The sequence below is a fragment of the Gadus morhua genome, chromosome 4 (genome assembly GCF_902167405.1).
Source record: "Gadus morhua chromosome 4, gadMor3.0, whole genome shotgun sequence".
Taxonomy (NCBI): domain Eukaryota; kingdom Metazoa; phylum Chordata; class Actinopteri; order Gadiformes; family Gadidae; genus Gadus; species Gadus morhua.
In genome coordinates, this window is record NC_044051.1 from 35,771,476 (window position 1) to 35,797,257 (window position 25,782).

The 25,782-nt window shown below is 44.5% G+C and overlaps 2 protein-coding genes and 2 long non-coding RNA genes across 4 annotated transcripts; all 4 read left to right on the forward strand.

The window, feature by feature from the left end:
• Window positions 1–1,057: 1,057 nt before the first annotated feature.
• Window positions 1,058–2,959, forward strand: LOC115542360 (zinc finger protein RFP-like). Its single transcript, XM_030354612.1, has one exon. The coding sequence runs from the start codon at window positions 1,064–1,066 to the stop codon at window positions 2,687–2,689; it is 1,626 nt and encodes a 541-aa protein (XP_030210472.1). The 5' UTR covers window positions 1,058–1,063; the 3' UTR covers window positions 2,690–2,959.
• An 8,466-nt stretch (window positions 2,960–11,425) lies between these two features.
• Window positions 11,426–19,701, forward strand: LOC115541749 (uncharacterized). The gene is made up of 6 exons (XM_030353594.1): window positions 11,426–11,735; window positions 13,592–13,724; window positions 14,221–14,492; window positions 17,492–17,558; window positions 18,063–18,378; window positions 19,650–19,701. Exons 2-6 carry the CDS (start codon window positions 13,631–13,633, stop codon window positions 19,699–19,701), a joined length of 801 nt encoding a protein of 266 aa, XP_030209454.1. The 5' UTR covers window positions 11,426–11,735; window positions 13,592–13,630.
• A 594-nt stretch (window positions 19,702–20,295) lies between these two features.
• Window positions 20,296–21,525, forward strand: LOC115542419 (uncharacterized). The gene is made up of 2 exons (XR_003976531.1): window positions 20,296–20,605; window positions 20,699–21,525. It is a non-coding gene; the product is annotated as an uncharacterized LOC115542419 (long non-coding RNA).
• Window positions 21,526–22,296: 771 nt separating this feature from the next.
• Window positions 22,297–23,511, forward strand: LOC115542404 (uncharacterized). The gene is made up of 2 exons (XR_003976505.1): window positions 22,297–22,737; window positions 22,845–23,511. It is a non-coding gene; the product is annotated as an uncharacterized LOC115542404 (long non-coding RNA).
• The last annotated feature ends 2,271 nt before the right edge of the window (window positions 23,512–25,782 follow it).

Sequence of the window (25,782 nt, forward strand, 5' to 3'; positions counted from 1 at the left end):
ACTGAGAAGGACTATAAGGAATGATCAGGTCCTTCAGGTAGGATGGAGATAATCCATGCAAGGCTTTATAGGTTAGCACTAGCACCTTAAAGTCTGATCTGAAAGTTATTGGTAGCCAGTGTAGGGAGGCGAGAATAGGTGTGATATGATCAAACTTTCTCGTTCTGGTCAGCAGTCTAGCTGCCGCATTGTGTACCAGCTGTAGACTTTTTGTGGTAGAGTTCGGTAACCCCGAGAACAGTGCATTGCAATAGTCCAGTCTTGACGAAACAAATGCATGAATCAGTGTCTCTGCAACCACTGCAGATAACATTGGTCTGATCCTTGCAATGTTTCTCAGATCGAAAAAGGCAATTCTAGTTATACTTCTTATATGTTGGTCAAAGCATAGCTATTAGTTAGTCTTATATAATTACCAGCGTTAACTCAATATTAAATCACAAACCATATTAGCACCGTTACACACAGGGAAAGGGTTGTTTTTCCAAGACTGTAGAGAAAATACCAGCCTCGGGAAAGTCCATTCAAGTCAGTTTTTTTTGTATAGCTCTTAATGCCACTTCAACTGGCAAGTTGCCATTCAATCAGCACAATGTCTCTGGCTTTGCACCATCTCTTTGTCTGGGTTGTGTCTTACATTGTTGTTTTCAAACATATTTGAAAACACATCAACATATTTGAAGAACAGCGCATGAATGTCAGTGAGCTGTGTGTCCGTGGGGGCGGGGCCAGGTGTTAGGGGAGGAGCCAGGTGTTAGGGTAGGAGCTAGGTGTCGGGGTAGGAGGTAGGTGTTGGCAATGTGTTAGGGGAAGAGAGCAGAGGACGTCTTGATCGGGAAAATAAATGTTACATTCATAGAAACCAAAGCCAACCGACGTGGAGCAGGTCTCTCTTTTAGGAGAAAAAGAATACACATTTTGAAACAATAGTAAGACAGACAGAAACAACAGCAAGGTGAGTAAAACAGCACAACTTTCAGAGTTAAAACCTCTCTTCCCGTTTTGGAATTAAAAACAATAATTGAATTGCTCAATACATATACCATGTCGTCTGTGTCTAGGAATGGCTTCTGCTAACACTTCCTGGTCTGAAGAGAACTTTTCATGTTCCATCTGTCTGGATGTGTTCAGCAGCCCAGTTTCCACACCATGTGGACACAACTTCTGCAGAACCTGTATTGCAAAGTTCTGGGATGAACAAGTCCGGTACAAATGTCCTGTTTGCAACGAGCTTTTTCAAAGTAGACCCTATCCACGAGTCAATACCCTCTTATCAGAGCTGGTCGCTCAGTTTAAAACATCCGTACGAGTAGAAGAGCAGCCTTGTGCTGAACCAGGAGAAGTTCCCTGTGATGTCTGTATTGGGACCAAGCTGAAGGCCATGAAGTCCTGTCTTGTGTGTCTTATGTCTTACTGCCAAACCCACCTGGAGCCGCATCAGAGAGTCGCAGTCCTGAAGAAACATCGGCTGGTCGAGCCTATGGACCGTCTGGAAGACAGGATGTGTAAGAAACACGAACGACTTCTGGAGCTCTTCTGCAAGTCTGAACAGGTGTGTGTGTGTCAGTTCTGCACAGAGACAGACCACAAGTACCATCCTGTTGTACCACTAAAGGAGGAATATGAAGTGAAGACGGCCCAGCTGGGGAAGATAGAGGCTGAAGTTCAGCAGATGATCCAGGAGAGACAAAAAAATATTCAGGAGATTAAAGACACAGTTAAACGCAGCAAAGCAGATGCAGACAGACAGATAGCTGATGGTGTGCAGGTCCTCACTGCTCTGATGCACTGCATTGAAAAGTGCCAGGATGATCTCATCCAACAGGTTAAAGAGAGACTGAAAGACACAGAGAAACAAGCTGAAGACCTTATCAAAGAGCTGGAGCAGGAGATAGAAGATCTGACCAACAGAAGCTCAGAGGTGAAGCAGCTCTCACACACTAAAGACCACCTCCACTTCCTCCAGGCCTTCAGATCCCTGAAGAATCCTCCACCCACCAGGGACTGGACAACAGTGGAGGTCTGTCCTCCGTCATACGTAGGGACCTTGAGGAGATCCCTGGATCAGCTGGAGGAGACACTGAACATGGAGATGAAGAAGCTGTGTAATGATGCTGAACTGAAGAGGGTCCAGCAGTATGAAGTAGATGTGACTCTGGATCCTGATACAGCTGGTCCCAGTCTCATCCTGTCTAAGGATGGGAAACAAGTACATGATGGAGGTGTAAGGAAGAAACTCACAGACAACCCTAAGAGATTTAAACAGTGTGTATGTGTTCTCACGAGGCAGAGCTTCTCCTCAGGGAGGTTTTACTTTGAGGTCAAGGTTAAAGACAAGACTCAATGGCATGTTGGTGTTGCCAGAGAGTCCATCAACAGAAAAGGCGCTATACGTGCGACCCCTGAGACGGGTTACTGGACCATTAAATTCAGCAAGGATGGGTTGGCATTTAATGATAAGCTTTATGTCTATGTCCCTATGAGAGCTGAGCTCCAGAAGGTGGGGGTGTTTGTTGATTATGATGAGGGTCTGGTCTCCTTCTATGATGTAGAAGCCAGGGTTCATATCTACTCTGCTACTTGCTGCACCTTTAGTGAGCCTCTCTATCCATTCCTCTCTCCATGTTTACATGAAGAAGGTACAAACTCTGCCCCCCTGATCCTCTCACCTGTCAATCAAACAGACTAGGACCTTTGTTTAATAATAAAATAATCATACAACCAGGAAACAACTAATGCTGTTTCCTGAATTACACTCTCTACTGTGTGAAATCTTAGAGAACTGTATTGATATCGTACTTTTCACTGTCATTTAACAAGGACCAATACATTAAGCTACTAACACTGTGTAATATCAACAATATTACCCATTATAACTGATAAGACTACACAATAATGTTCAATGTCTTGACCAAATATATTCCTTTATTATTTTGAATCATGTTTGACAACACAAAACAATGTTTTTGAACTTTGAGATTTAAATAAAAATAAAAATTGAAAGTATAATGGGGACATCTTCTGTGGAAAAGCTACATATGTATTCAGTGGAATAGGTATATTCTCAGTACAATAGGTAATTAATGGAATAGATACATTCTCAGTACAATATGTATTCAGTGAAATAGGTACATACTCAGTACAATATATATTCAGTGGAATATGTATATTCTCAGTACAATATGTATTCAGTGGAAGTACATTCTCAGTCAAATATGTATTCAGATGAATAGGCACATTTTCAGTAGAATAGGAACAAACTCAGTACAATATGCATTCAGTCTAATAGGTACTTTCTCTGTACTATTCAGTGGAATATGTTTCTGTACAATATCGTGGGTTTTATGCTGATGTGTGGTTGAGGCATCCTCACCTGGCCGAGTCAGACTGATTGGACTCTCAGGCTGGGTGAGGCAATGGCTCAACTACCAGAGGGTGCAATTGTTCTTTAAACAATGCCAACTTTTCAAAAAAATCCCAGAAAAAGTCGGACGCCGGAGGCATACTCCTATTCACACCGTTGACTGGTTTACTTCAGTGTTTATAACATAAATATAGAGATATAACACTTTTGCTGCATAAATGTTTTGAATTGTCGTATATATATATATATATATATATATATATATATATATACATACTTCGAGCATAAGGATGGATGATAACGGCCTTCTGAACCTAGAGTAGGCCTCTACTAGGGATAGGTCGGTCGCGAACGATTCGATCACAACTTCCGAATCCCGAAGATGAACGACAAGAACTGATTCCCAAAACAAGAGAACCGATACTTTGATACTTTTTTTTAAATATAAATAAATATGGTCACGTAAATAAAATAGACAAACTAACCGAGCTCCGTCTCCCAGCAACCTTATATTGATTGAATCGACAACGTTCTCAAAGATTCAGCCAATGAGAGTACTACAGCAGATAGCAATCGCGTTGCCATGGCACAACAAATGACAAGGCACAACCACACAAGTTAGCTAACGATCGTCGCAGGCTTCAATATCATGCAAGCACTTTATACGTTTTATTTTTTATTTTGTTCTACAATAAAATTGCATGCTTTAATGAAGTATGGTTTTACCTATCATGGAAATGGTCGAACTGGATCGTACAGGCCAATGCTACAGAAATTCGCACCGTGACTGAAAACTTTTTTTAGTTTCCGTTGTATTCCCCCTCGTTTCCACCGCGCGGTGCGGAGAGGTATCTCTCTGGGTTATCGCAGTTTAACAGCAAGCCAAACTCAGGTATATATAGCACACTTGAGCCGGGATAAGAGCGTCTTGTTCCCTTTATTTCCTCTTTTATATTGTGGAATTCCACGAGTGAAACTGTAACAGAAACAACCCAAAACTTAGTTTCCCTAACAGCAAAAGTTGCTAATAAACAGAATTGAATGAAGGTAGAAAGAAAGAATAACTAGGACTACGCAACAAAAGTGAGTCCGCTCATAGTAACAATAGGCTAATATAGGCGCACACTTTACATTAGCTCACTATCTAGTTAACTGAACATCACATTTTTTACAGTGCTAGACATCTTCATTACATCTTCATCTTCATTCATACAAAGTACTGCATTATAAACACACAGCCATTGCTTTCATGAGCGTGAGAAGGGAAGAGAAAATTGTGTGTGTGTGACCGACTGCCTTTCTTACTGCTGTCTGCTACGGTTGCAACAAGTATAAAAATCACGTAGCCTACTTTAACACTTCAAAATAAAAGTCCAGTTCTCATCATGTAAATATTACTCTGTGTGCGTTTTCATCTGTGTGTGTTTTCTTTCAAATATTTCCTTACAATAAGTTTTAATTACTACATTCATTAAATCATTTAAGTGCATTCAAGTTTGAACATGAATACTAATCTGAGGGCAGAAAAGTACCCTTATGGTAGGGCAGGCTGTGAAAAAGCCTTAATTGTTGGGCGCACCCTATACTTATAAGCAACAGGGGGGGGGGGGGCAGACACCTGTGAGATTCTCTGTCAAATGACGTAATCTGACTTAACGAACGAATCAAACGAACGAATCCTGAGGTGCGTTCAGAATCGCAAACATAGGCGAACGTTCGCGAACGATTTTAAACATTTTCCGTTAAACGAACATAAGCAAGCAAACATTTACCAACATAGGCAAACTGTCTGAAGAGGTAGTTCTCCACAAACACTTCGGCTACGTGACATTCGTTGCCATGGCATTAAACTAAACTATATTGAAATCATTTTCTCCTTTCCTACACAGAAAGCAATAGATAAAACGTTTCATATAGCCTATCTACACCCTTACTTCAACTGTTGTCTTTTGTATCCTAAAATGCGATTTGAACGTTATATCGCAGTAAGTGGGTACAACTTCGGTGACGTAGCCCTCTATTCTTGAATTTTCCGTACTGGTTGTCTGCAGTAGGCTTTCAACGAGGTCGACCACTTGCAAACCCTCTTCTGTAAACTCTTCCATTAACATGGAGGCTGCCGCTAATACCATGGCCTTCGTATCCATTTTTTTCGTTCACAGTTTGTTTAGAACGGTGTTCAAAAATCGTTCAAAATTAATTGTTTAATGTCAACGCGGTCGTTGCGAACGTTCGCCTATGTTCGCTGAACTTGAACGCACCTCCGATAGTGAACGGAACTGAAAGAACTGATTCCCGGAAAATAATCGTTTTGCCAATCCCTAGCCCCTCTCTCTCTCTCTCTCTCTCTCTCTCTCTCTCTCTCTCTCTCTCTCTCTCTCTCTCTCTCTCTCTCATAACATGACATGAAGGTGTTAAATGAATGCAGCGTGTATATGGCGTTGGCTTGCTGGCTGGTGCAAGCTTCAGCTTGTCCAGAATGCTGCTGCTAGAGTTCTAACAAAGACCAAAAATAATCAACATATTACACCAATTCTTAAATCGTTACATTGGCTTCCTGTCGGTCAGACAGAGTGGGAGACGTCTTCTGCTGTCGCTCTCCAAGGTGCTGAACTCCAGCTGAGTGATGACGTCACACGCTTTGGACAAGCCCCTGACCGCGTGGTTTAGAGAATCACCCCCGGGGGGTATACCACGAAGCTCGCTGAACATACCCAGGCTTTCTTGGGAAAACCTGGCTCGACAGAGCCGCAACTCACAATCAGAGTTAAATGGTACCACGAAGCTCACTTTAGATTCAATTAGTTGAACCAGGTTTTCCGCTTTAGGTTCAATGCACGTTCACATAAAAGGGGCGTTTATCGCGTCATTTGACTCACCCTTACACAAAATGAATCGAGCGAGAGCGGTGTATATCACCAAAGGCGAGCAGTGAATTATTAAGAACTCGTACGAGGAATTCAAAGTTCAAATCACAGCCAAGGGGAACACGGTTGCCCATAACATGGCTAGGGTGGCGTGATGGCAAAAAATAGCTGACCGTGTTATTTCGTAAGTGAAATGATTCTGCATATTGTCTACAAAATATCATGTATTATCATGCGTTTTACCCCCATATGTGGTGCCAGCACGCGCCTACGAACATGGGGCCAAGTCAAAAATAAATATTAAAATAATATTCAATGTGGTAAGTTGTAAGCATCCATTTGAATAATTTCAGGTGAATCTAGCCTATGATTTGCAATGGCCTAGGCTCCAACCTTTAGTCACATGTTGATTACCTGCAGCAAATAAAAAAAACAAATACGACTGGGAGGAGGACCGCTCCACCGCCCTTCACCACTTCGGAGGAGCTGGCTCTCGCCTATAACGAAGGTCGGCCGATGATGGTAGGAGTGGAAGGGGGGGGGGTGTCCTCTGACCCCACTGCCTCGACTTCCAAGGCCTTTGTAATGAGTATGTATTCATGTATTGGCAATGGACATCAATAATTGTCTTGCTAATCGAATTGTTGTGAAATTGTTGTAAATGAATTGTCATTTTTAGTTGAAGGTACAAACATTAGTTTGGAGGAGCTGCCGACAATCAATCTCCAATCAGAGGTATATAACTATCAAAGCAAAGTGTCACGTATTCTTCTAAATGTTTAATTTCTGGACAGAATGTCCTATAATAGGTTTCCCTGATTCTTGCAGGAGACTGTCGCCCTGTGACTCCAGGGCGACTATGGAGGGGGTTTTTCTGAACAATTCTCACAGCTATAGTATGAATTTGTAGAATAAAAAATGCCTAGGCCTAATTGTGTCACTGACATAGCGGTTATGTGTATGAGGCTGATGGTGGATGCTGCTGAAGGTGAATGCTGCTGATAGTGGATGCTGATGGTGGCTGCTGCTGCTGGTGGCTTGAGCTGGCTGGGGCCGGATAACACTGCTGCTGCAGGTCGCTGCTGCTTGAGGCGATGGCTGCTTGAGCTGGCTGGTGGTGGCGAAGGATGGTGGTGTCGCCTTCTGCTGCTAGTGGTGGCGGCTTGTGCTGGCGACGGCTGTTGGTGGTGGTGGCTGCTGCGATTGTTGTCCTTCGTTTCGACCTGATGCACTTTACTATCCTTAACCTCAGCCTGATGTTTGTGGAGTATTTTCTTTTTTTAATTAATAACTTATAATATTCCTCCCTGTTCCTTCACTTTGTTCTTGTTTTACAAGTTAGACATACACGCACACCTGTTTACACATTTGTTGTTCTTGTTGCACACATGACTAACATTCTTTTATTTATTGATACCCCCTGGCTCTACTTTGCTGTTCTTGTTCATTACTGTACGTTTGCTTTGTTGTTCTTAGTCCTTGTTCCCACTTGTTTTTGGTTCCACAAACCTCAGCCTGATATATCTGGCATCTCAAACACTGGGTCCAGCTTTACCATCGCCTATTCCTTTGCAGCGTGCAGATGTTAGGCAGTGGAATCTGCATTTGCTGCAGGGTTTCATAACCAGTGGTCCATTTTACTTGTATTGCTTTTTTAATTGTCTCCTTTCCTGACCGTATTCCTCTCTTGTTAACACTTATACATACAATATTCATCCCTGTTCCTTCACTTTGTTGTTTTTCAAGTTGGACACACACACACACACACATATATTCTTGTTGTCTGACCCATTGTTTAATAAAAAAATACTTTCATTTGTTATTCTTTAATATATGTGATACTTTGTGTTCGGCTTAGTCTTAAAAGTAGCATGGTTGTGTGGTCAGCTCCTGCCTCATCAGAAGAAGTTGCCTGGAAACTAAATGCTAAATGGACTGTTGCTACTCTGCTTTCTCAATCGCTCTCTGACCACGGGTACGTGAATCGGAATTACAAGCAAAATCAAGAAAATGTAATAGTCCAGTTGCGCTAAAATGAACATCTTGAATCGTCTTAAATTTCAGAACAGATGTAAGGTTAAGCCACTAAAGTCAGTAGCCTAGTGCTACCCATGCTTACACGAACGTGAAGCTTTACCTCAAACTTAAAAATGTATCTAAGTAGCTTGCAGCCACCCCACCACTCCAAATGTAAAACTGACGTTTACAAATATGCAACAATGGTCAGAAAAGTACTTGTGTTTTTTAATTTATATTTACCATTCAATATTGCAATCGTTGCAGGCAGTCCCATTGAAGAACACGGCAGCGCGGCCTGTTTTTGAACTATACAGGCTTACATGAACCACGTGACCACCCTGCCGGGGAGATCAGAGAGTGTCGCAACTCTTCTCTCTCATGGCTCTGGCACAAGCCCCCAGGAACACTGCATACTTCCGCAATCCACCAGTGCTCAGCGGCCAAGCCTGGTATTGCAGCTGTTTACGTGGGCTGTGGACGGGTCCCTCAAATCATGGGACCCAGAAGTAGATATCTCCGTTCACTCCAATACAAGTGGGGAACAGGAATGTGTCTCCGCAAAAAATGTCTGGATATCAATCAAAGGCTCGTAATTACCTTCATGCCATGCCCTAAAAAAATGTAAGTTTTTTATTTTCAAAACGCCACCTCAAGCGTTTTATTAGCCGTTATCTCGCTGGGGAAGAGGGGTGTGCAGCTGAAAGGAGTCGTAGTGAAACAAATGGCATCCGAGAGGGCCTAGTTCAGTGCTCCGTTAACGTGTCCGATTTTTGGACTGGTTCATCTGCTGCTCAATAACTCTCACGGTCCTCTGCTTGCGATCATTGTGATTCATCATGTATTTTTTTTCAACAAGGAACTCTCTGTAGCCAATCAGATGCCTCCCTCGTTTTCAGCCAATCACATGACTGCAGTGACTGGGTTTTTACATTGTCGGTGCCGTTTACTACTTTAACGGCACCGACAATCCCAAAACCCAGTCAAAACTAGATGGAAAAGTGTGTAGCTAAACGTGACGCAGCTTTTACTTCTTCGCCACCTAGAGATTGTTATGTACGATCGTTCTAAAAACCCACGCTATTTCCCGTAGACATTTGATAGAGTGATCTCAGAGGTCGGAACTGCAGTCCAGGGTCATGGACAGAAGACATGACCCTACAATCAAGTTGAAGGTCCCAACCTCCTCAGTCGCCCTGCCACAACATGCTTTACCACCCAACACTCCCCTGTGCCTAAACCACCAAAGGAGGCCACCACAACTTTGTTCCAAAGCCGCTTCTGAGACCTCTTCCAATAGCACCAAACTCCATCTCTCTCTACTCTGCTCTTCTTGGACACCTCCAGCAGTGCCTTTTTTACTGTATGTATGTATGTATATATGTAGGCCTATGTATGTATGTATATATGTACGTATGTATGTATATACGTGTGTGTGTGTGTGTATATATATAATTTAATTAGTTTTACCCTGTTTATTTTAATTTGTTGTCTACCCATGACACAATTCTTTCATTTGTGAATAAAAATTATAATGTAACTCCTGCTTTGTCTACATCAAAGTTCAACATTATAAACTAAGAAGGAGGTAACTGATATGCAGCTAACTTATAGTGCAATTTAGACTTATAATACTTAATAAAATTGATGTATGACCGTTATTCGTTTTCATCTCAGGCAACAGTAGCTTAGTAGCTCCACTCGTGAAATGTTGGACGTCCAATAATATTATTTCTCGAATATACACTTGGAGCAACACTACTACTACAACAGCGTGAATTTGAACCATTTATTTCAAGAATTATAAACAAAACTAGAACTGCAAGCAGTTATGCAGGGGTCCAAGAAATGTGCATTTCGCCGGCACAACGCGAAGCATGTGTTCAAAACGCTAGCGTGAATCTGTGGATATAAAGGTTTTGACTGTGGGAGGTTCGGTGTGGGAGATATATCCCCAAACGCTTTTTCAGAACATTCCTTGGGCCAGTTAGGAGATGAACATTTTCCTTGTTTATGGCGGCCCCTAATGGCGAAATTTTGTAGAAGATATATAATTTCCTCGTTTATTGCGCCCCCTAATGGCTAAATGTTCCGACGTTTTTATCGAACGACATTAAGGTTAGCATCAACATGTGTGTAAAATGTGGACTCGATCAGATGTCTAATTTTGATTAGGGGTCCAAGCCAACAGGTTGGAACCCTATTGTTTTTGTAATTTTATTTGATTTTGGATTTTCCCCGTCTAATTTCGCTCATAAACCGATATTCAAAACGCTACAGTTTCGTCGTCGAAGGTCGGATCAAAAAAGTGTTCGAATTTATTTCTTTGTGTGCAGTGTTCGAATTTATTTTTTTGTGGGCGTCTGAAGATGTCGTGTGCAAAGTTTGGTGTCGATTGGTCAAGAAATGTGGGAGGAGTAGCGAAAATGCAGTTTAGCGGTTTTCGTGATTTTGCGAAAAAAAAAAATATCGACGCAAATGGGCGTGGCCTATGCCAAAAGATGCAGCAGACTCCAGTGAATCTGTGTGTATAAGGTTTTGAATGTGGGAGGTTCGGTGTGGGAGTTATAGCCCCAAACGCGTCTTTCCTTGGTATGGCGCCACCTAGTGACCGGCGTGTCTGGATTTGGTTATCTGAGTAGCGGTGCCGTACCTGGATCTAGTCATGCAATTGGCGTGTCTGCACCATTTACGGTTTGGGCTGTGGACCCACTTTTACGGGGTAAATAATAAAAATCCTTACAAAAACAATAGAGTTCCAACCCGTTGGCTTGGACCCCTAAATATATGTAAACAATTAAACTTATAGTTCCTCCTGAGGGTCATCAGCTTCTTGGTGCCCGCACTACTGGCCGTCTGGAGCTGGATATTTTAGTCGGAAGGTCAGCACGACGCAAGTAGGTAAAACGATACCACAGACTCTGCCCAATCTCTCGCCTTGCAGTACCCATTCCAGAAAGTCTCGATAGGCTGTTAGGCGATATTGTCTAGACAAAACATTGAGCACACAGATAGCGAAATATGTTCTTTACCATTCAAAAATATGAGTTGGTTTCTAACAATACAAAGATGAATGAAAATGGGTGAAATTTTCCTTTAAACATGTTCATTAGAAAAGAAGGATAATAGAACGGGGAAAGGTTACCTCCCCTTTCTCTGCTTTGCCCGTCCAGAGAATTTGTCCCGACCGCCCATGAGAAAAGGAGCTACGACGGCGTGAGCTCAGCACACAAATAGTTCTTTCCTGGAGAAACATCATAGTTTGCAAGCATGGAAGTTGCTCAGTGTTGAGTGTTGTTGGGATGTACAAATGATCACAAAAGTCTATGTTTAGTTCCTTCATCCGAGCTTATTTTCTCTGGAAACGCGCCAAACATTTCGCCGACTTCCTCAACTTGGTCCAATACAAAGCTGGACTTGCTGAACGTCTGGAAATGGAGTCCGGATAAGTACCAACACTCCTCGGCTCAGCTACAAACCTCGGACAAGTAAGTCAACTACCGCTATATCCTTGTGTTGCTTTACTGTATATGGTTACCTTGTTACCCTAGCATTAGCTATACAGCTGCCAGCCCAGTTACTTTCTGTCCCTAATGTAAAGGTAGATGGCATCAGGTATGTGTGTGAATACACACACTGTAATGCGAGTGTTGGACACTTTGTTATTTGGATAACCGTTCTGACTGAGCGTGTACCTCTGCAAACCAGGGGGATCACACATGAATGGGCAAAGTTCAGCAAAGGGGGTACAGACACTGATCTCTGCTGCTTGGATACCAAGGGAATGTCCCGAATCTTTAACAATGTCTGCTCACCATACTACAAACGGATACAACTGTCTTTTTCCAGCTTCGTGACCGCGGTAGTTATACCGTTTTCACAACCCTCTTAAGCCTGCCACACACATAAAGATTTTATAAATCTCAACCGATTTTTTATCTGTGGAGACCCCACACATTAACATTAACAGTTTTGATCGTATTGTGTGTGGTGTCCTGCGATATTCCAAACACAACACACCACACACATCGAGCTGGTACCATGCAGTGGAAAAGCGGCATAAAGATTTGTCTTCAGACGCACTAGAATCTTGTCCCTCAAGCAAGAAATCTCGCGTGAACAAACGTGATCTGACGTAGTACTCTGACTGACCTGTGGGGGCAGTCGCACCAAAAATAGTCATTGAACTAACTACAAGAAGAAGTGAAGAAGAGCGAGTGTAAACCGGTGTAAACTCATGGAGGACCAGCTGGATACCGACTGCATGATGGTGGTTTTGGGATTAATCCTAACTGAAAAATCCCAAAGCAAATATTGTACAAACACTCGTGTGTTTTCCAATGCTCGACAAGTTTATCCTCCATATCGGAGGTCCATCTAACTTTAACTGTCTTCGCCATATTGGTGGTATTCAGGGATATCGTAGCCATGGAGATAGCTCGTTATAATTCCGTGTTCAGTCAGCTCGCTCTTTATTGGTTAAATTCAATATTACGTCACGTTGGAGACTCCCGATTGTCGGCTTCCCCCCCACACAAGACGATTTGACACCACAACGTTCTCCGCCGATAATCGTAAATATTGAACATGTTTAATACTTACGATTATCGGCGCCGACTGATTTCGGAGCCAATTGTCGGCCGAATTTCACTCTTAACACACCACACACTACAAGAGAATCTTATAAAATAATCTTAAAAGCTTAAGATAATCGGGCGATGTCTGTCCGTGATCGGAAGGGGGAAAATCGGGGCAAAATCAGCCCGATTATCTTTATGTGTGTGGCAGGCTTTAGTCTACCTTAACCTTATTTTCACTTTGACCACTCCCCTCCCTCTACCCCTCAAAGAGCTTCTAGCTCTTTTCAGGCTGCACTTGAAAATAAGAATTGTTTTTAATTTGTGCTCCTGGGTAAATAAAGGTTAATAATGACCTCCGTTACAGCTCGTAAATTACGGTCTACAATGTGTCCCCGGAACGCAGCATAATGTTATACATCGATCTGGTCAGAGTTCACAGGTAGTGAGTTGCGGGTTGGACTGCCATTCCAGGGCCCACTCATATTTTCCCCATCACACCTGATTCAAATCAATGGGTTTTTAGCAGATTTCTGCAGAGCTTGATGTAATTCTATTGAGATGATGTGATGAACTTTTCAGATAAACGAAATATGCAAACAAATAAATTATATAAATTCACTTTATCATTTCATTGATCTAATTTTAAGTATTAGGCTAATATAATTCACTAAACATGTTTAACTTATGTCTTCTTAAAACTTGCACCTGGAATACATACAAAGTAATACATTGAGTACTAATTTGACCTTGTTGTCTCTTCACAGGCCAGCACATCAAGTGTTTACATTCAGCTGCTTCTCTCAATGGATGTTGCCTGCCATACAGACTACCTGGAAACACGTACTGTAGCCACACAGCTATCCTTAAAGACTTTGCTGCCCCATTTTACAAGTGATGGTATGTACTTTCCACTTTGAGTACATTTAGTTGATGTAGTAGATTCTGCATAGATCTTAGGCTGTTGCTAGACTCTAACTGCGCTAACAAGCTCTTTGGAAAAGCATCATGACCTGACCAGCGCCCTGCTAAACTTGAGTCAAACTTGGGAGTTGTATTTCAAAGATGGAATCAGTCAAGAGCCCAGAAGGTTTTCAGGACAGATGCCACATGAGCTGTTTATTATTCTCAAACATCAATGAATTCAAAATGTATAAATGTTAGCTGATCAGCTTACCGTTGTCGCTTGTTACTCTCAAAATAGAATAATGGCGCTTGTCTCGCATGTCGTGTTGTGCTGCTCAGATCATTTTGCGCTGGTGTTCGTTCAGTGTCCTCCAACTGGCCCCCGCTTGAGCTTTGAGTCTAGGGGGGAGGGTGCTGGAGTAGACATCCCTCTCCAAAACTCTGAATCTTTGTCTGCAGTACACATTTTAAACCCTCTGTGTCTGCAAAGAATTTAGAGACCGTAGCCCGCAGCGCGGCGGCACCTCAGAGAGTCTGGGTGTGGACGCCCCTGGCTCCTCCCACATGTCCAGTCACAGTGGGGAGCTGCGGATCCTGAGCGTCTACGGAAAAGGGGAGGGCCCACTGGCGGTGGACGGCCATGACACCCTCTTCACCGCGTCCGAAGTGGAGGCCCTGAACTCGCTGTCTGCGGACCACAACGCGGCCAAGAGCCTGGAGCGCGGTGAGCGGCTGGTCTGCCGCGAGGAGCTGAGTGTGCAGGTTGGAAATCATCTTCTTATTCACCATCCAAAAGAGAGGCTTCCTCTGTTACAACTCCAGCACACACCCTTAGAAAGCATACACCTTTATGAATTAATGAGTCGTAAGTGGGGATTAAAAACTATTCTGTGCAAATGAAAGAATGTCTTTTGCGTGTGTTTCCTTCTTTATGTGGAAAGCAGCAGACCCCAGACACCATTTCGATCAAGGTTGAAGAGGATATTGGTGGAGGCTTGCCCGCCGTCGGTTAGTAATACACATTGCATACATGCAAGCAAACAACCTGGATCAACTGAGAATGTACTCGATTCTAACTGCGCTGAAAAGCCTGGTCCTCTTTGGAAAAGCATCATGACCAGCGCCCTGTTAAACACGAGTCAAACTTGGGAGTTGCATTTCAAAGATGGAATCAGTCCAGGGCCCAGAAGGGTTTCAAGACGGATGCCACATGAGCTGGTTTATTATTCTCAAAGATCAATTAATTCACAATTAATGAATGTTAACTGATCAGCTTACAGGGAAGGACATGTTGTCACTTGTGCTGTGTTCCAATAACCATACTTCCATGAGTACCCTTAAACGTAGTACACTATCCACACTCACTAATCGCGCTATTTTTCAGAGGTCAGTGTTGTTCCAAATCGAATGCTCCGTGGTGCACTAACCGGAAATTACGATCACGACTGCCGCCGTGGCTCCTCCTCCGCAATAAACATCCCGCTTTGAACGGTGAACTCTTTACGCCTAGCAACTATGAACTATGCTAAATTAATAAATAAATAACCAAATAATGCAGTTGGAGGATGCTTGCAGGTAGGCAAAAACCCTCAACTAACTTTGTGGTTTCGTCAAAGATCCTATCATGGATTCTTATTAGGCTATGTAGCTTAATTAATGACATAATCAGGCCGTATAGAATGCAACATGTTTAATAGCCTAACTTTCAAATAGATGGGGAAAAAACATGAACGTCTGATTCGCAATAACGAGGCATAGTGTTACAAGTGGCGTGTGTGTGTGTGTGTGCGTGCGTGAATGGCAGTCTGCGTATGTGTGTGCGTGCGTGAATGGCAGTCTGCGTATGTGTGTGTGAGTGACGTCAGCGAGCGAGGAGAGCGAGCGGTAGCGTGTTTGTGTGTGTGTCTAGTGAAGAAACAAACGTGTCCGGTAGAATAAAGTACCCATCCTGTCAATAATCGGTGGCCGCTTCATTCCGAACTATAAGCAGACCAACTGCCGTTCAAAGCACACAAAACACTAGAGACAGGGATCACACCGGCTATTTTTTCGCATTTGTCCCACTCTGGATAAATGTTGTTGATATCGCATATGAGGACTTCCCAGGCTGTGGAGAAATGCAATCCTCCGTAGCCACGGTGAGCTGTCATCACAGAGAGGGCATCTTGTCGCAGACTTACGGCATTGATAAGAGGGGGCGGTGTCAGCAGACTATTATTTAGACAGGTTATTAGCAAATTTCCATCTGACAATTTGACTGGAGAGTTAGAAAGGGCGTATCGCGCTTCTGCCTTCTCACCCCGCGAGACAGGTTTGTGGCTTTGAGTGTCGTGATTCCGGTTTCGATATGCATATCGTTACAGCCCTAATAAACATACATTTAAATAGTTTATTTCATGTGTACAAATACACACTTTCTCCTTTTATGCAAACAGTGTATCAAAACAATTACTTGGTCTTTTTTTCCTCCCTCTGCAGAAGACTGCGATGCCTTTGGAGACCGTAGCACGCAGCGCGGCGCCACCTCGGAGAGTCTGCGTGTGGACGCCCCTGGCTCCTCCCACATGTCCAGTCACAGCGGGGAGCTGAAGATCCTGAGCGTCTACGGTAAAGGGGAGGGCCCACTGGCGGTGGACGGCCATGACACCCTCTTCACCGCGTCAGAAGTGGAGGACCTGAACGTGCTGTCTGCGGACCACAGCGTGGCCAAGAGCCTGGAGCGCGGCGAGCAGGTGGTCCGCCACGAGGAGCTGAGTGTGCAGGTTGGAAATCATCTTCTTATTCAGCATCCAAATGAGAGGCTTCCTCTGTTACAACTCTAAAACAAACCCATAGAAAGCACACACCTCTATGATTTAATGAGTCGTACGTGTAGCCTGGTTATTTCCAGACTCGTTGGTCTAGTGAAGCTGCTGTCATTTTCTTCAGCACAAGAGGCTTGATCAACGGGCCTAGTTCAACTGACTCTGTACGCAAATGGCTGCTTGCCGTCGCTTCCCTGTCGTCATTGTGTTAAACCAGCCAATAGGGTGCCAGGGGGAGTAGCCAACTTGGTGATTGGTGCTGTCGCACCAAAATTGTACCGGGGTGAAAATTGTACCACCTACGTAATTCGCGTTCGAAACATTATGTCATCGTTCGACACGATTGTCCGTTGCTTCGCGCCCATGTTGCCAAAGAAGAAATAACATAATACAGACAACACTTTTTTTTACTTTATATTTGTATTGTATTGAATTTAGCTAGTAAACTGAGTGTTTTAAAGTGTATCATAGTCTAGCTAGCTTGTGTTAATACACTCAGTTTACTAGCTAAATGCCATTAAACAATTAAATACAATGCAATTATAAAGTTAGCAACGCTAATAAATGTCATTTGTAAAATAAGTGTTATCTGCTTAATGTTATTTCGTTTTGTGACGCTCAATGAATGAGCCTGAATGTTTGTGAATATTCATGAACCTTCCTACGTCATTGTTCGTCCGTTGCCAGGCAGGTTTGGAAATTTCGAACGCAGATTACGTAGGCGTTACAAGTTTCGCCCCCGGTACAATTTTGGTTTAAAAAAACAGTCTCAGCTTCTCCAAAAACGTATCGGAAGCAGAAAGATATGAATTGCTCTTCTCCTGACCCTTATGAAGGGCGAATTCAAATCGCCGTCAGAACTGGTTGGGGGAACCCAGTCTATCGTAATTGGGGATTAACAACTATTCTGTGCAAATGAAAGGAAATGAAAATGTGTTTCCTTCTTTATGTGGAAAGCCGGAGACCCCAGGAACTATTTCAGTCAAGGTTGAAGAGGATATTGGTGGAGGCATGCCCGCTGTAGGTTAGTAATACACATTGCATCCATGCAAGCAAACTGACCTACCAACTGAGAATGTACTCGATTCTAACTGCGCTGGTCCTCTTTTGAAAAGCATCATGACCGTCACCCTGCTAAAACACAAGGACTACTAGACAGTCTATATTAGAATGATTTACATCTTCATGACAGGTGTCAGGAAAGCTGAATCCGCTCTGATTCCCAATATAACTACAGTATTGGTAAAGCAGGTGATCGGAAACCACAGATGACCTGGGTTGTGTCTTTATGACCTCCCCACATCCTTAAAAGGCAGAGACGTAGTGGTGCCTTCTCAGCTAACGCCTTTGACCCTTGACCCCCCCCCAAGGGGAACAAGGAAAATGCATAATAAACAAAAAGACGTTAGAAAGAAAGAATGTCAAAATATACTTCTTCCAATACACCAGTGTGTAAAAGTACATGCTGTATCCCTTTGTGCAAATAATTAATTAATACCATTACTTTCTCTTTGTTTCCTCTCTGAAGAAGACGTCAATGACATCAGAGACTGCAGCACGCAGCGTGGCGCCACCTCGGAGAGTCTGCGTGTGGACACCCCTGGCTCCTCCCACATGTCAAGTCACAGCGGGGAGCTGCGCATCCTGAGTGTTTACGGACAAGGGGAGGGCCCACTGGAGGTGGACGTCCATAACACCCTTTTTGCCGCTTCAGAACTGGAGGCCTTGAGCTCGCTGTCCGCTGACCACAGCGTGGCCAAGAGCCTGAACTGCAGCGTGAGGATCGTCCGCCTTAAGGAGCTGACTGGGCATCAGGGCGGCCGCAAGGGCCGGCCCGGTGTCTTGTGTGGCAAGGTTATTCCCAACAATGCCAATATGATCGTCCACATGAGGACTCACTCCGGGGAGAAGCCCTCCAAGTGTGACCAATGCACAAAGTGCTTCAGTCGGACAAGCCACCTGAAGATCCACATGAGGACTCACTCCGGGGAGAAGCCCTACAAGTGTGACCAATGCACGAAGTGCTTCAGTCTGAAAGGCCCCCTGAAGCGCCACATGATGACTCACTCCGGTGAGAAGCCCTACAGGTGTGACCAATGCACGAAGCGCTTCAGTCGGACAAGCAACCTGAAGATCCACATGAGGACTCACTCCGGGGAGAAGCCCTACAGGTGCGACCAATGCACGAAGGGCTTCAGTCTGAAAGGCCCCCTGAAGCGCCACATGATGACTCACTACGGTGAGAAGCCCTACAAGTGTGACCTATGCACGAAGCGCTTCAGTCGGACAAGCAACCTGAAGATCCACATGAGGACTCACTCCGGGGAGAAGCCCTACAGGTGTGACCAATGCACGAAGTGCTTCATTCTGAAAGACCGCCTGAAGCGCCACATGAGGACTCACTCCAGTGAGAAGCCCTATAAGTGTGACCAATGCAAGAAGTGCTTCAGTCTGAAAGACCACCTGAAGCGCCACATGAGGACTCACTCCAGTGAGAAGCCCTACAAGTGTGACCAATGCAAGAAGTGCTTCAGTCTGAAATGCCACCTGAAGCGCCACATGATGACTCACTCTGGGTAGAAGCCCTACAAGTGTGACCAATGCACGAAGCGCTTCAGTCGGACAAGCTACCTGAAGATCCACGTGAGGACTCACTCCGGTGAGAAGCCCTACAAGTGTGACCAATGCACGAAGTGCTTCAGTCTGAAAGGGCCCCTGAAGATCCACATGAGGAGTCACTCCGGGGAGAAGCCCTACAAGTGTGACCAATGCACGATGCACTTCAGTCTGAAAGGCACCCTGAAGATCCACATGAGGACTCACTCCGGCGAGAAGCCCTGCCTGTTAGTGCATTGCAACGGCAGCTACAGCGACCCAAGCAATTTGAGTGTGCACATGCTCAAGCACACGGGCAATGGGGTGCTTTCACACAGGGTAATGGGGCGCTTTGATTGAGACCTCTGTCCGGTATTTGTGGAAATTACTGCTTTTAGTTTTTCTTTTTATCAGGATTAAACACTTTCCAGCTTTTTGATTCGCTTTGTTTTGCTTTGTTTTCATTTTAGTAATTTATGTCTGTGTGATAAAGAACTTATTTCTCTGACTCTTCTAACAGTAAAATATTAGGAAATGTTCACATCGTTGGTAAATACAAAGGAAACATGTGAGGGGAGTCAACCACGAACCTCGCTGAACATACCCAGCTTTTCTTGGGAAAACTTGGTTCGACAGAGACGCAACTCGCAGTGAGAGTTAAATGGTTCCACGACACTCACTTTAGATTCAATTAGTCGAACCAGGTTTTCCGCTTTAGGTTCAATGCGCGTTCACATAAAAGGTGTGTTTATCACGTCATTTGACTCCCCCTTCTGCAAAGTGAATCGAGTGTGCGTGGTGTATTATTATGAATTCCTACCAGGAATTCAAAGTCCAAATCACAGCCAAGGGGAACACGGTTGCCCATAATAAGGCTAGGGTAGCGTGCTGGCAAAAAATAGCCGTCCGTGTTCATTCGTAAGTGAAAAGATTCTGCATATTGTCTAAAAATATCATGTATCATCATGCCTTTTACCCCCATAGATGTGGTGCCAGCACGCTCCTACGAACATGGGGACAAGTCAAAAATAAATATTAAAATAATATTCAATGTGGTAAGTTGTAAGCATCCATTTGAATAATTTCAGGTGAATCTAGCCTATGATTTGCAATGGCCTAGGCTCCAACCTTTAGTCACATGTTGATTACCTGCAGCAAATAAAAAGAAAACCAATAATACGACTGGGAGGAGGACCGCTCCACCGCCCTTCACCACTTCGGAGGAGCTGGCTCTCGCCAATAACGAAGGTCGGCCGATGATGGTAGGAGTGGAAGGGGGGGTGTCCTCTGACCCCACTGCCTCGACTTCCAAGGCCTTTGTAATGAGTATGTATTCATGTATTGGCAATGGACATCAATAATTGTCTTGCTAATCAAATTGTTGTGAAATGATTGAGTGTAAATTAATTGTCATTTTTAGTTGAAGGTACAAACATTAGTTTGGAGGAGCTGCCGACAATCAATCTCCAATCAGAGGTATATAACTATCAAAGCAAAGTGTCACGTACTCTTCTGAATGTTTAATTTCTGGACAGAATGTCCTATAATAGGTTTCCCTGATTCTTGCAGGAGACGATCGCCCTGTGACTCCAGGGCGACTATGGAGGGGGTTTTTCTGAACAATTCTCACAGCTATAGTATGAATTTGTAGAATAAAAGATGCCTAGGCCTAATTGTGTCACTGACATAGCGGTTATGTGTATGAGGCTGAAGGTGAATGCTGCTGCTGGTGGCTGCTGCTGCTGCTGGTGGCTTGAGCTGGTGCCGGATAACACTGCTGCTGCAGGTCGCTGCTGCATGAGGCGATGGCTGCTTGAGCTGGCTGGTGGTAATAATAATAAATGAAATTTATATAGCGCTTAATATGGTACTCTAAGACGCTTGACGTGCCACACTAAGCGCCACGCGATTGTTGTCCTTCCTTTCGACCCGATGCACTTTACTATCCTTAACCTCAGCCTGATGTTTGTGGAGTATTTTATTTTTTTCATTAATAACTTATAATATTCCTCCCTGTTCCTTCACTTTGTTCTTGTTTAACAAGTTAGATATACACGCACACCTGTTTACACATTTGTTGTTCTTGTTCCACACATGACTAACATTGTTTTATTTATTGATACCCCCTGGCTCTACTTTGCTGTTCTTGTTCATTACTGTATGTTTGCTTTGTTGTTCTTAGTCCTTGTTCCCACTTGTTTTTGGTTCCACAAGCCTCAGCCTGATATATCTGGCATCTCAAACACTGGGTCCAGCTTTACCATCGCCTATTCCTTTGCAGCGTGCAGATGTTAGGCAGTGGAATCTGCATTTGCTGCAGGGTTTCATAACCAGTGGTCCATTTTACTTGTCTGACCCATTGTTTAATAAAAAAATTCTTTCATTTGTTATTCTTATATGTGATACTTTGTGTTCGGCTTAGTCTTAAAAGTAGTATGGTCAGCTCCTGCCTTATCAGAAGAAGTTGCCTGGAAACTAAATGCTAAATGGACTGTTGCTACTCTGCTTTCTCCATCGCTCTCTGACCACGGGTAGGCCTACGTGAATCGGAATTACAAGCAAAATCACGAAAATGTAATAATAATACATTTAATTTAGAGGCGCCTTTCAAGACACCCAAGGTCACCTTACAGAGCATATAGTCATCATAAATCGTTTAAAAAACAAGACATTGTGGAAAAAAAATAAAATAAATAAACATAAATAAAAGATGTTTAAAAATATTTATATTTAGTCCAGTTGCGCTAAAATGAACATATTGAATCGTCTTTGATTTCAGAACAGATGTAGTAAGGTTAAGCCACTAAAGTCAAAAGCCTAGTGCTACCCATGCTTACACGAACGTGAAGCATATGGCCGTCCCGTTGCTAGAACACGGCAGCGCCAAACTTTTCACTGACGAGTCCATCACTTCAGATTTTCACACTGTCCCTGGCATGTTAAGAGCTACCCATAATGCACTAATGCGACATTGTTAAATGCCAGGGCAGATATGAGGTTTGTTTTTGCCATTATTTCTGTTAGGCATTCTCCTGACTTGACCTGTTTGATTAAGTTGATGAAATAAAAATCCCCCGACTGACCAGACGGTATCGCTGTCTGCTGCTCTCAGCTCTGCTGCTCGTGTGTGCACGCGCACAGTGCACACACGAGCAGCAGAGCTGAGAGCAGCAGACAGCGCATAGCGCCGCTCCTACAGCAGCGTATAGCGCCAATAAACAGCTCTTTGCTGTTTCCGTCGAAAATCGCATCAGGGTTGGAAAGTATTCGGGGAAATACGGGAAACCCGGGTCGATCAACGCCGGTTAATCAGGGTTACAGTCGCAAATCCCCACTAAATCACCACAATGTCTCTCGTTCTGCAACGGCTCTCTTTTAACTCAGACAGAAGAGAACACACATCAACGCATTTGAAGAGGCCGACCAGGTGAATGAATGTAGTGCACTCACGTACCTCGGGGGCGGAGCCAGGTGTTAGGGTAGGAGGGGAGAGGACGTCAGTTTGAGGAAACGAAACCTAAAGAGCCACAACGTGGAAGCAGTTCCCTCTTTCGGGAGATAGTAACTAACACGCATTAAATAGTCTGACAGACAGAAAAAACAACAAGGTGAGTAAAGCAGCGCAACTATGAGATAAGTTAAAACCGCTTTTGCCGTTATGGAATAACAAATATAATGGGATTGCTCAATACATACATTTGTCGTCTGTGTCTAGGAATGTCCTGTGCCAACACTTCCGGGTCTGAGCCTCTCGAACTGAAGATGGTCCAGCAGTATGAAGTAGATGTGACTCTGGATCCTGTTACAGCTCATCACTGGCTCATCCTGTCTGAGGATGGGAAACAAGTACATGATGGCGGGAATCCTCCCAGACAACTGGGAAAACTCCCAGACAACCCTAAGAGATTTACAAATGGTACATATGTCCTCACGAGGCAGAGCTTCTCCTCAGGGAGATTTTACTTTGAGGTCCAGGTTAAAGACAATACTCAATGGTGTTTAGGAGTGGCCAGAGAGTCCATCAACAGAAAAGGTGACATCAGATTATCCCCTGAGACAGGATACTGGTTTCTTAACTACTACAAGGATGGGTTGGTATTCGGAGATAACCCTGATGTCCGTCTCCCTCTGAGAGCTGAGCTCCAGAAGGTGGGGGTGTTTGTTGATTATGATGAGGGTCTGGTCTCCTTCTATGATGTGGACGCCAGGGTTCATATTTACTCTGCTACTAGCTGCACCTTCAGTGAGCCTCTCTATCCATTCCTCTGCCCAGGTCCCCACAAATATGAAGGTACAAACTCTGCCCCCCTGATCATCTCACCTGTCAATCAAACAGACTAGGACCTTTGTTTGATAATAAAATATTCAAACATCCAAAACTACTGATGTTGTTTCATGAATTAGAAACTCTACTATGTGAGATCTGAGAAAACTCCATTGATGTTGTACTGCTTTCATTTAACAAGGAGAATTTCAGTAGTGAAGCCTGACTATTATAAATGATTACCCATTATAACCCCCATTATATACCCAACATTATACTGCTATAAAATTGTCAATTGTTGCAGCTGCGTAGAACATGTTTTGAGGTTATACGTGTATGTGTATATCATAATCATCTAAACATTACTAGTAGTTTATACTTCAGAATCATGAATGAAAACACAATCTGATGAGGCGATCACTTTTAATGTCCACCATACAACAACACAAAGGTCACAGTGACTACATGTAAAGATCCCCCCATGTGTGAGTACCGTGACTTTGTCTCGTCATCTCTCCTCCTCTCCCTCCTCTCATCTTAGTTCCTCCTCCCTTCCCCTCCTCCTCCCTCCCCCTACACATCCTTTCTTTTTCCTTCGACCCTCCTTCCGCCTCCAACTCCACCCTTTCTCCTCCTTCCTACCCCTCCCGTCCCTAAACACCTCCACTCACACCCTTCCTCTCCTCCTCCCCTACATACCTCCCCCTCCTCCTCTTCCTCCTCCTCTTCCTCCTCCTCCTCCTCTCTCCCCCTCCTCCTCCTCCTCCTCCCCCTCCTCTTACTCCTCCTCCTCCTCCTCCCCCTCCTCCTCCTCCTCCCCCTCCTCCTCCTCCTCCTCCCCCTCCTCCTCCTCCTCTCTCCTCCTCCTCCTCCTCCTCCTTCTCCTCCTCCTCCCCCTCCTCCTCCTCCTCCTCAGCGGGCCCCCTCGGTGCTCTCCAAGAAACCCAACAACATGTCCTCGGCCGGGGTCAACTAGAGCCCCGACCTCAGCTGTCCACCAACCTCCCCCTACACACACACACACACACACACACACACACACACACACACACACACACACACACACACACACACACACACACAGGTGCATGCACGCGCACACACATTTTTGTTTATTCATATTTTTTTGCCTTTACCTTTATGCCTTCACCTTGTCTGGACAAGTGTGTGTGTGTGTGTGTGTGTGTGTGTGTGTGTAGGCACGTACGTGCCCCTGTGTTAATGTGTATGTGCCCCTGTGTTTGTGTGTGTGTGTGTGTATGTCTGTGCCGGTGTCTAACAGATATATAGCGATGAGGGGGAGATAATGTATTTTAATTAACCAAAGCTAGCTCCCTGAATGGGGAACTAAACAGTTCCTTTATGTAGTTTGTGTTTTAATTTTGTTTCTGTATGTTTTGTTTCTATCACGGGGAACAAGGCGCTGAACGCTGGTCCTCGTTCCTCTGTATACAGTGATCCTATTGGCTTATCTTATCCTGGACCTTTCTGTTAGGCATTCTCCTGACTTGACCTGTTTTATTAAGTTGAATAAAGGCAAAAACATTTTGAACAACAAGGAATGTTGAGTTAATACGCGTCACAACGAATGTGAAACGTGTTCCCTGTGTGTGTGCGTGCGTGCGTGCGTGCGTGCGTGCGTGTGTGTGTTGTGGCAACCCCTTTCGTCGGCGGCGGGGATTCGGGAATGAATGAATGAAGCAGGGTTGCGGTGCAACGGGTTTTATTTTAAGTCCAGTCACAAAAAGGGAAATCATACACAAACTAAGGTTCTTCCGTAATCGGGAATAAGGGTGCGGTACCTCCTGGTCCAGCCCTTCCTCGGGGTCGGCGGGGAAACAGCACCTGACGCCTCCGGCTTACTCCTGGGGGGGGGGAAACGTTCTGTTTAGTAACGTCGGGTCAACAACACGTCTCTTCCCGGTCAGCCCTCTCTCCCGTCTGCTCCGTCCCCAGCCCTTAAAGCTCCTCTCTCGTCCTCGTCCCCCAGGTGCCCCCGATGTTCTTGATTGCCTGGGCCCGCTTGATGCTCCCTCTAGTGCAGCTGGGTGGAGGGGGAGGTATCTTCCTTCCACCACCCGTCCACGGGGAGGGTGCTGAAGCGGCTGGCCCCTGGCCAATGGCGTGGGGTTGCCACAGTGTGTGTGTGTGTGTGTGTGTGTGTGTGTGTGTGTGTGTGTGTGTGTGTGTGTGTGTGTGTGTGTGTGTGTGTGACCCACTTTTACCAGCAGGGCGTTAACTAGTTCTTCAAACAGGGAAAACTTTCCTAAAGCGAAAGGAAATCCCCCACTGGCCAGACTGCATCGCCGTCTGCTGCTCGCGTGTAAATGCGCGTGCACGTGCACATCGGGGAGTTTCTACAGCTGCGTAGAACCCTTACATGTGTTCA

Excerpts from the sequence above, each read along its gene's own strand:
- LOC115542360 (XM_030354612.1), top strand. The coding sequence starts at position 1,064 with ATGGCTTCTGCTAACACTTCCTGGTCTGAAGAGAACTTTTCATGTTCC.
- LOC115541749 (XM_030353594.1), top strand. The coding sequence starts at position 13,631 with ATGGATGTTGCCTGCCATACAGACTACCTGGAAACACGTACTGTAGCC. Across the intron at positions 13,725-14,220 it reads GCCCCATTTTACAAGTGATG|AATTTAGAGACCGTAGCCCG; the intron begins GTATGTACTTTC and ends GTGTCTGCAAAG. Across the intron at positions 14,493-17,491 it reads GCGAGGAGCTGAGTGTGCAG|CCGGAGACCCCAGGAACTAT; the intron begins GTTGGAAATCAT and ends TTATGTGGAAAG.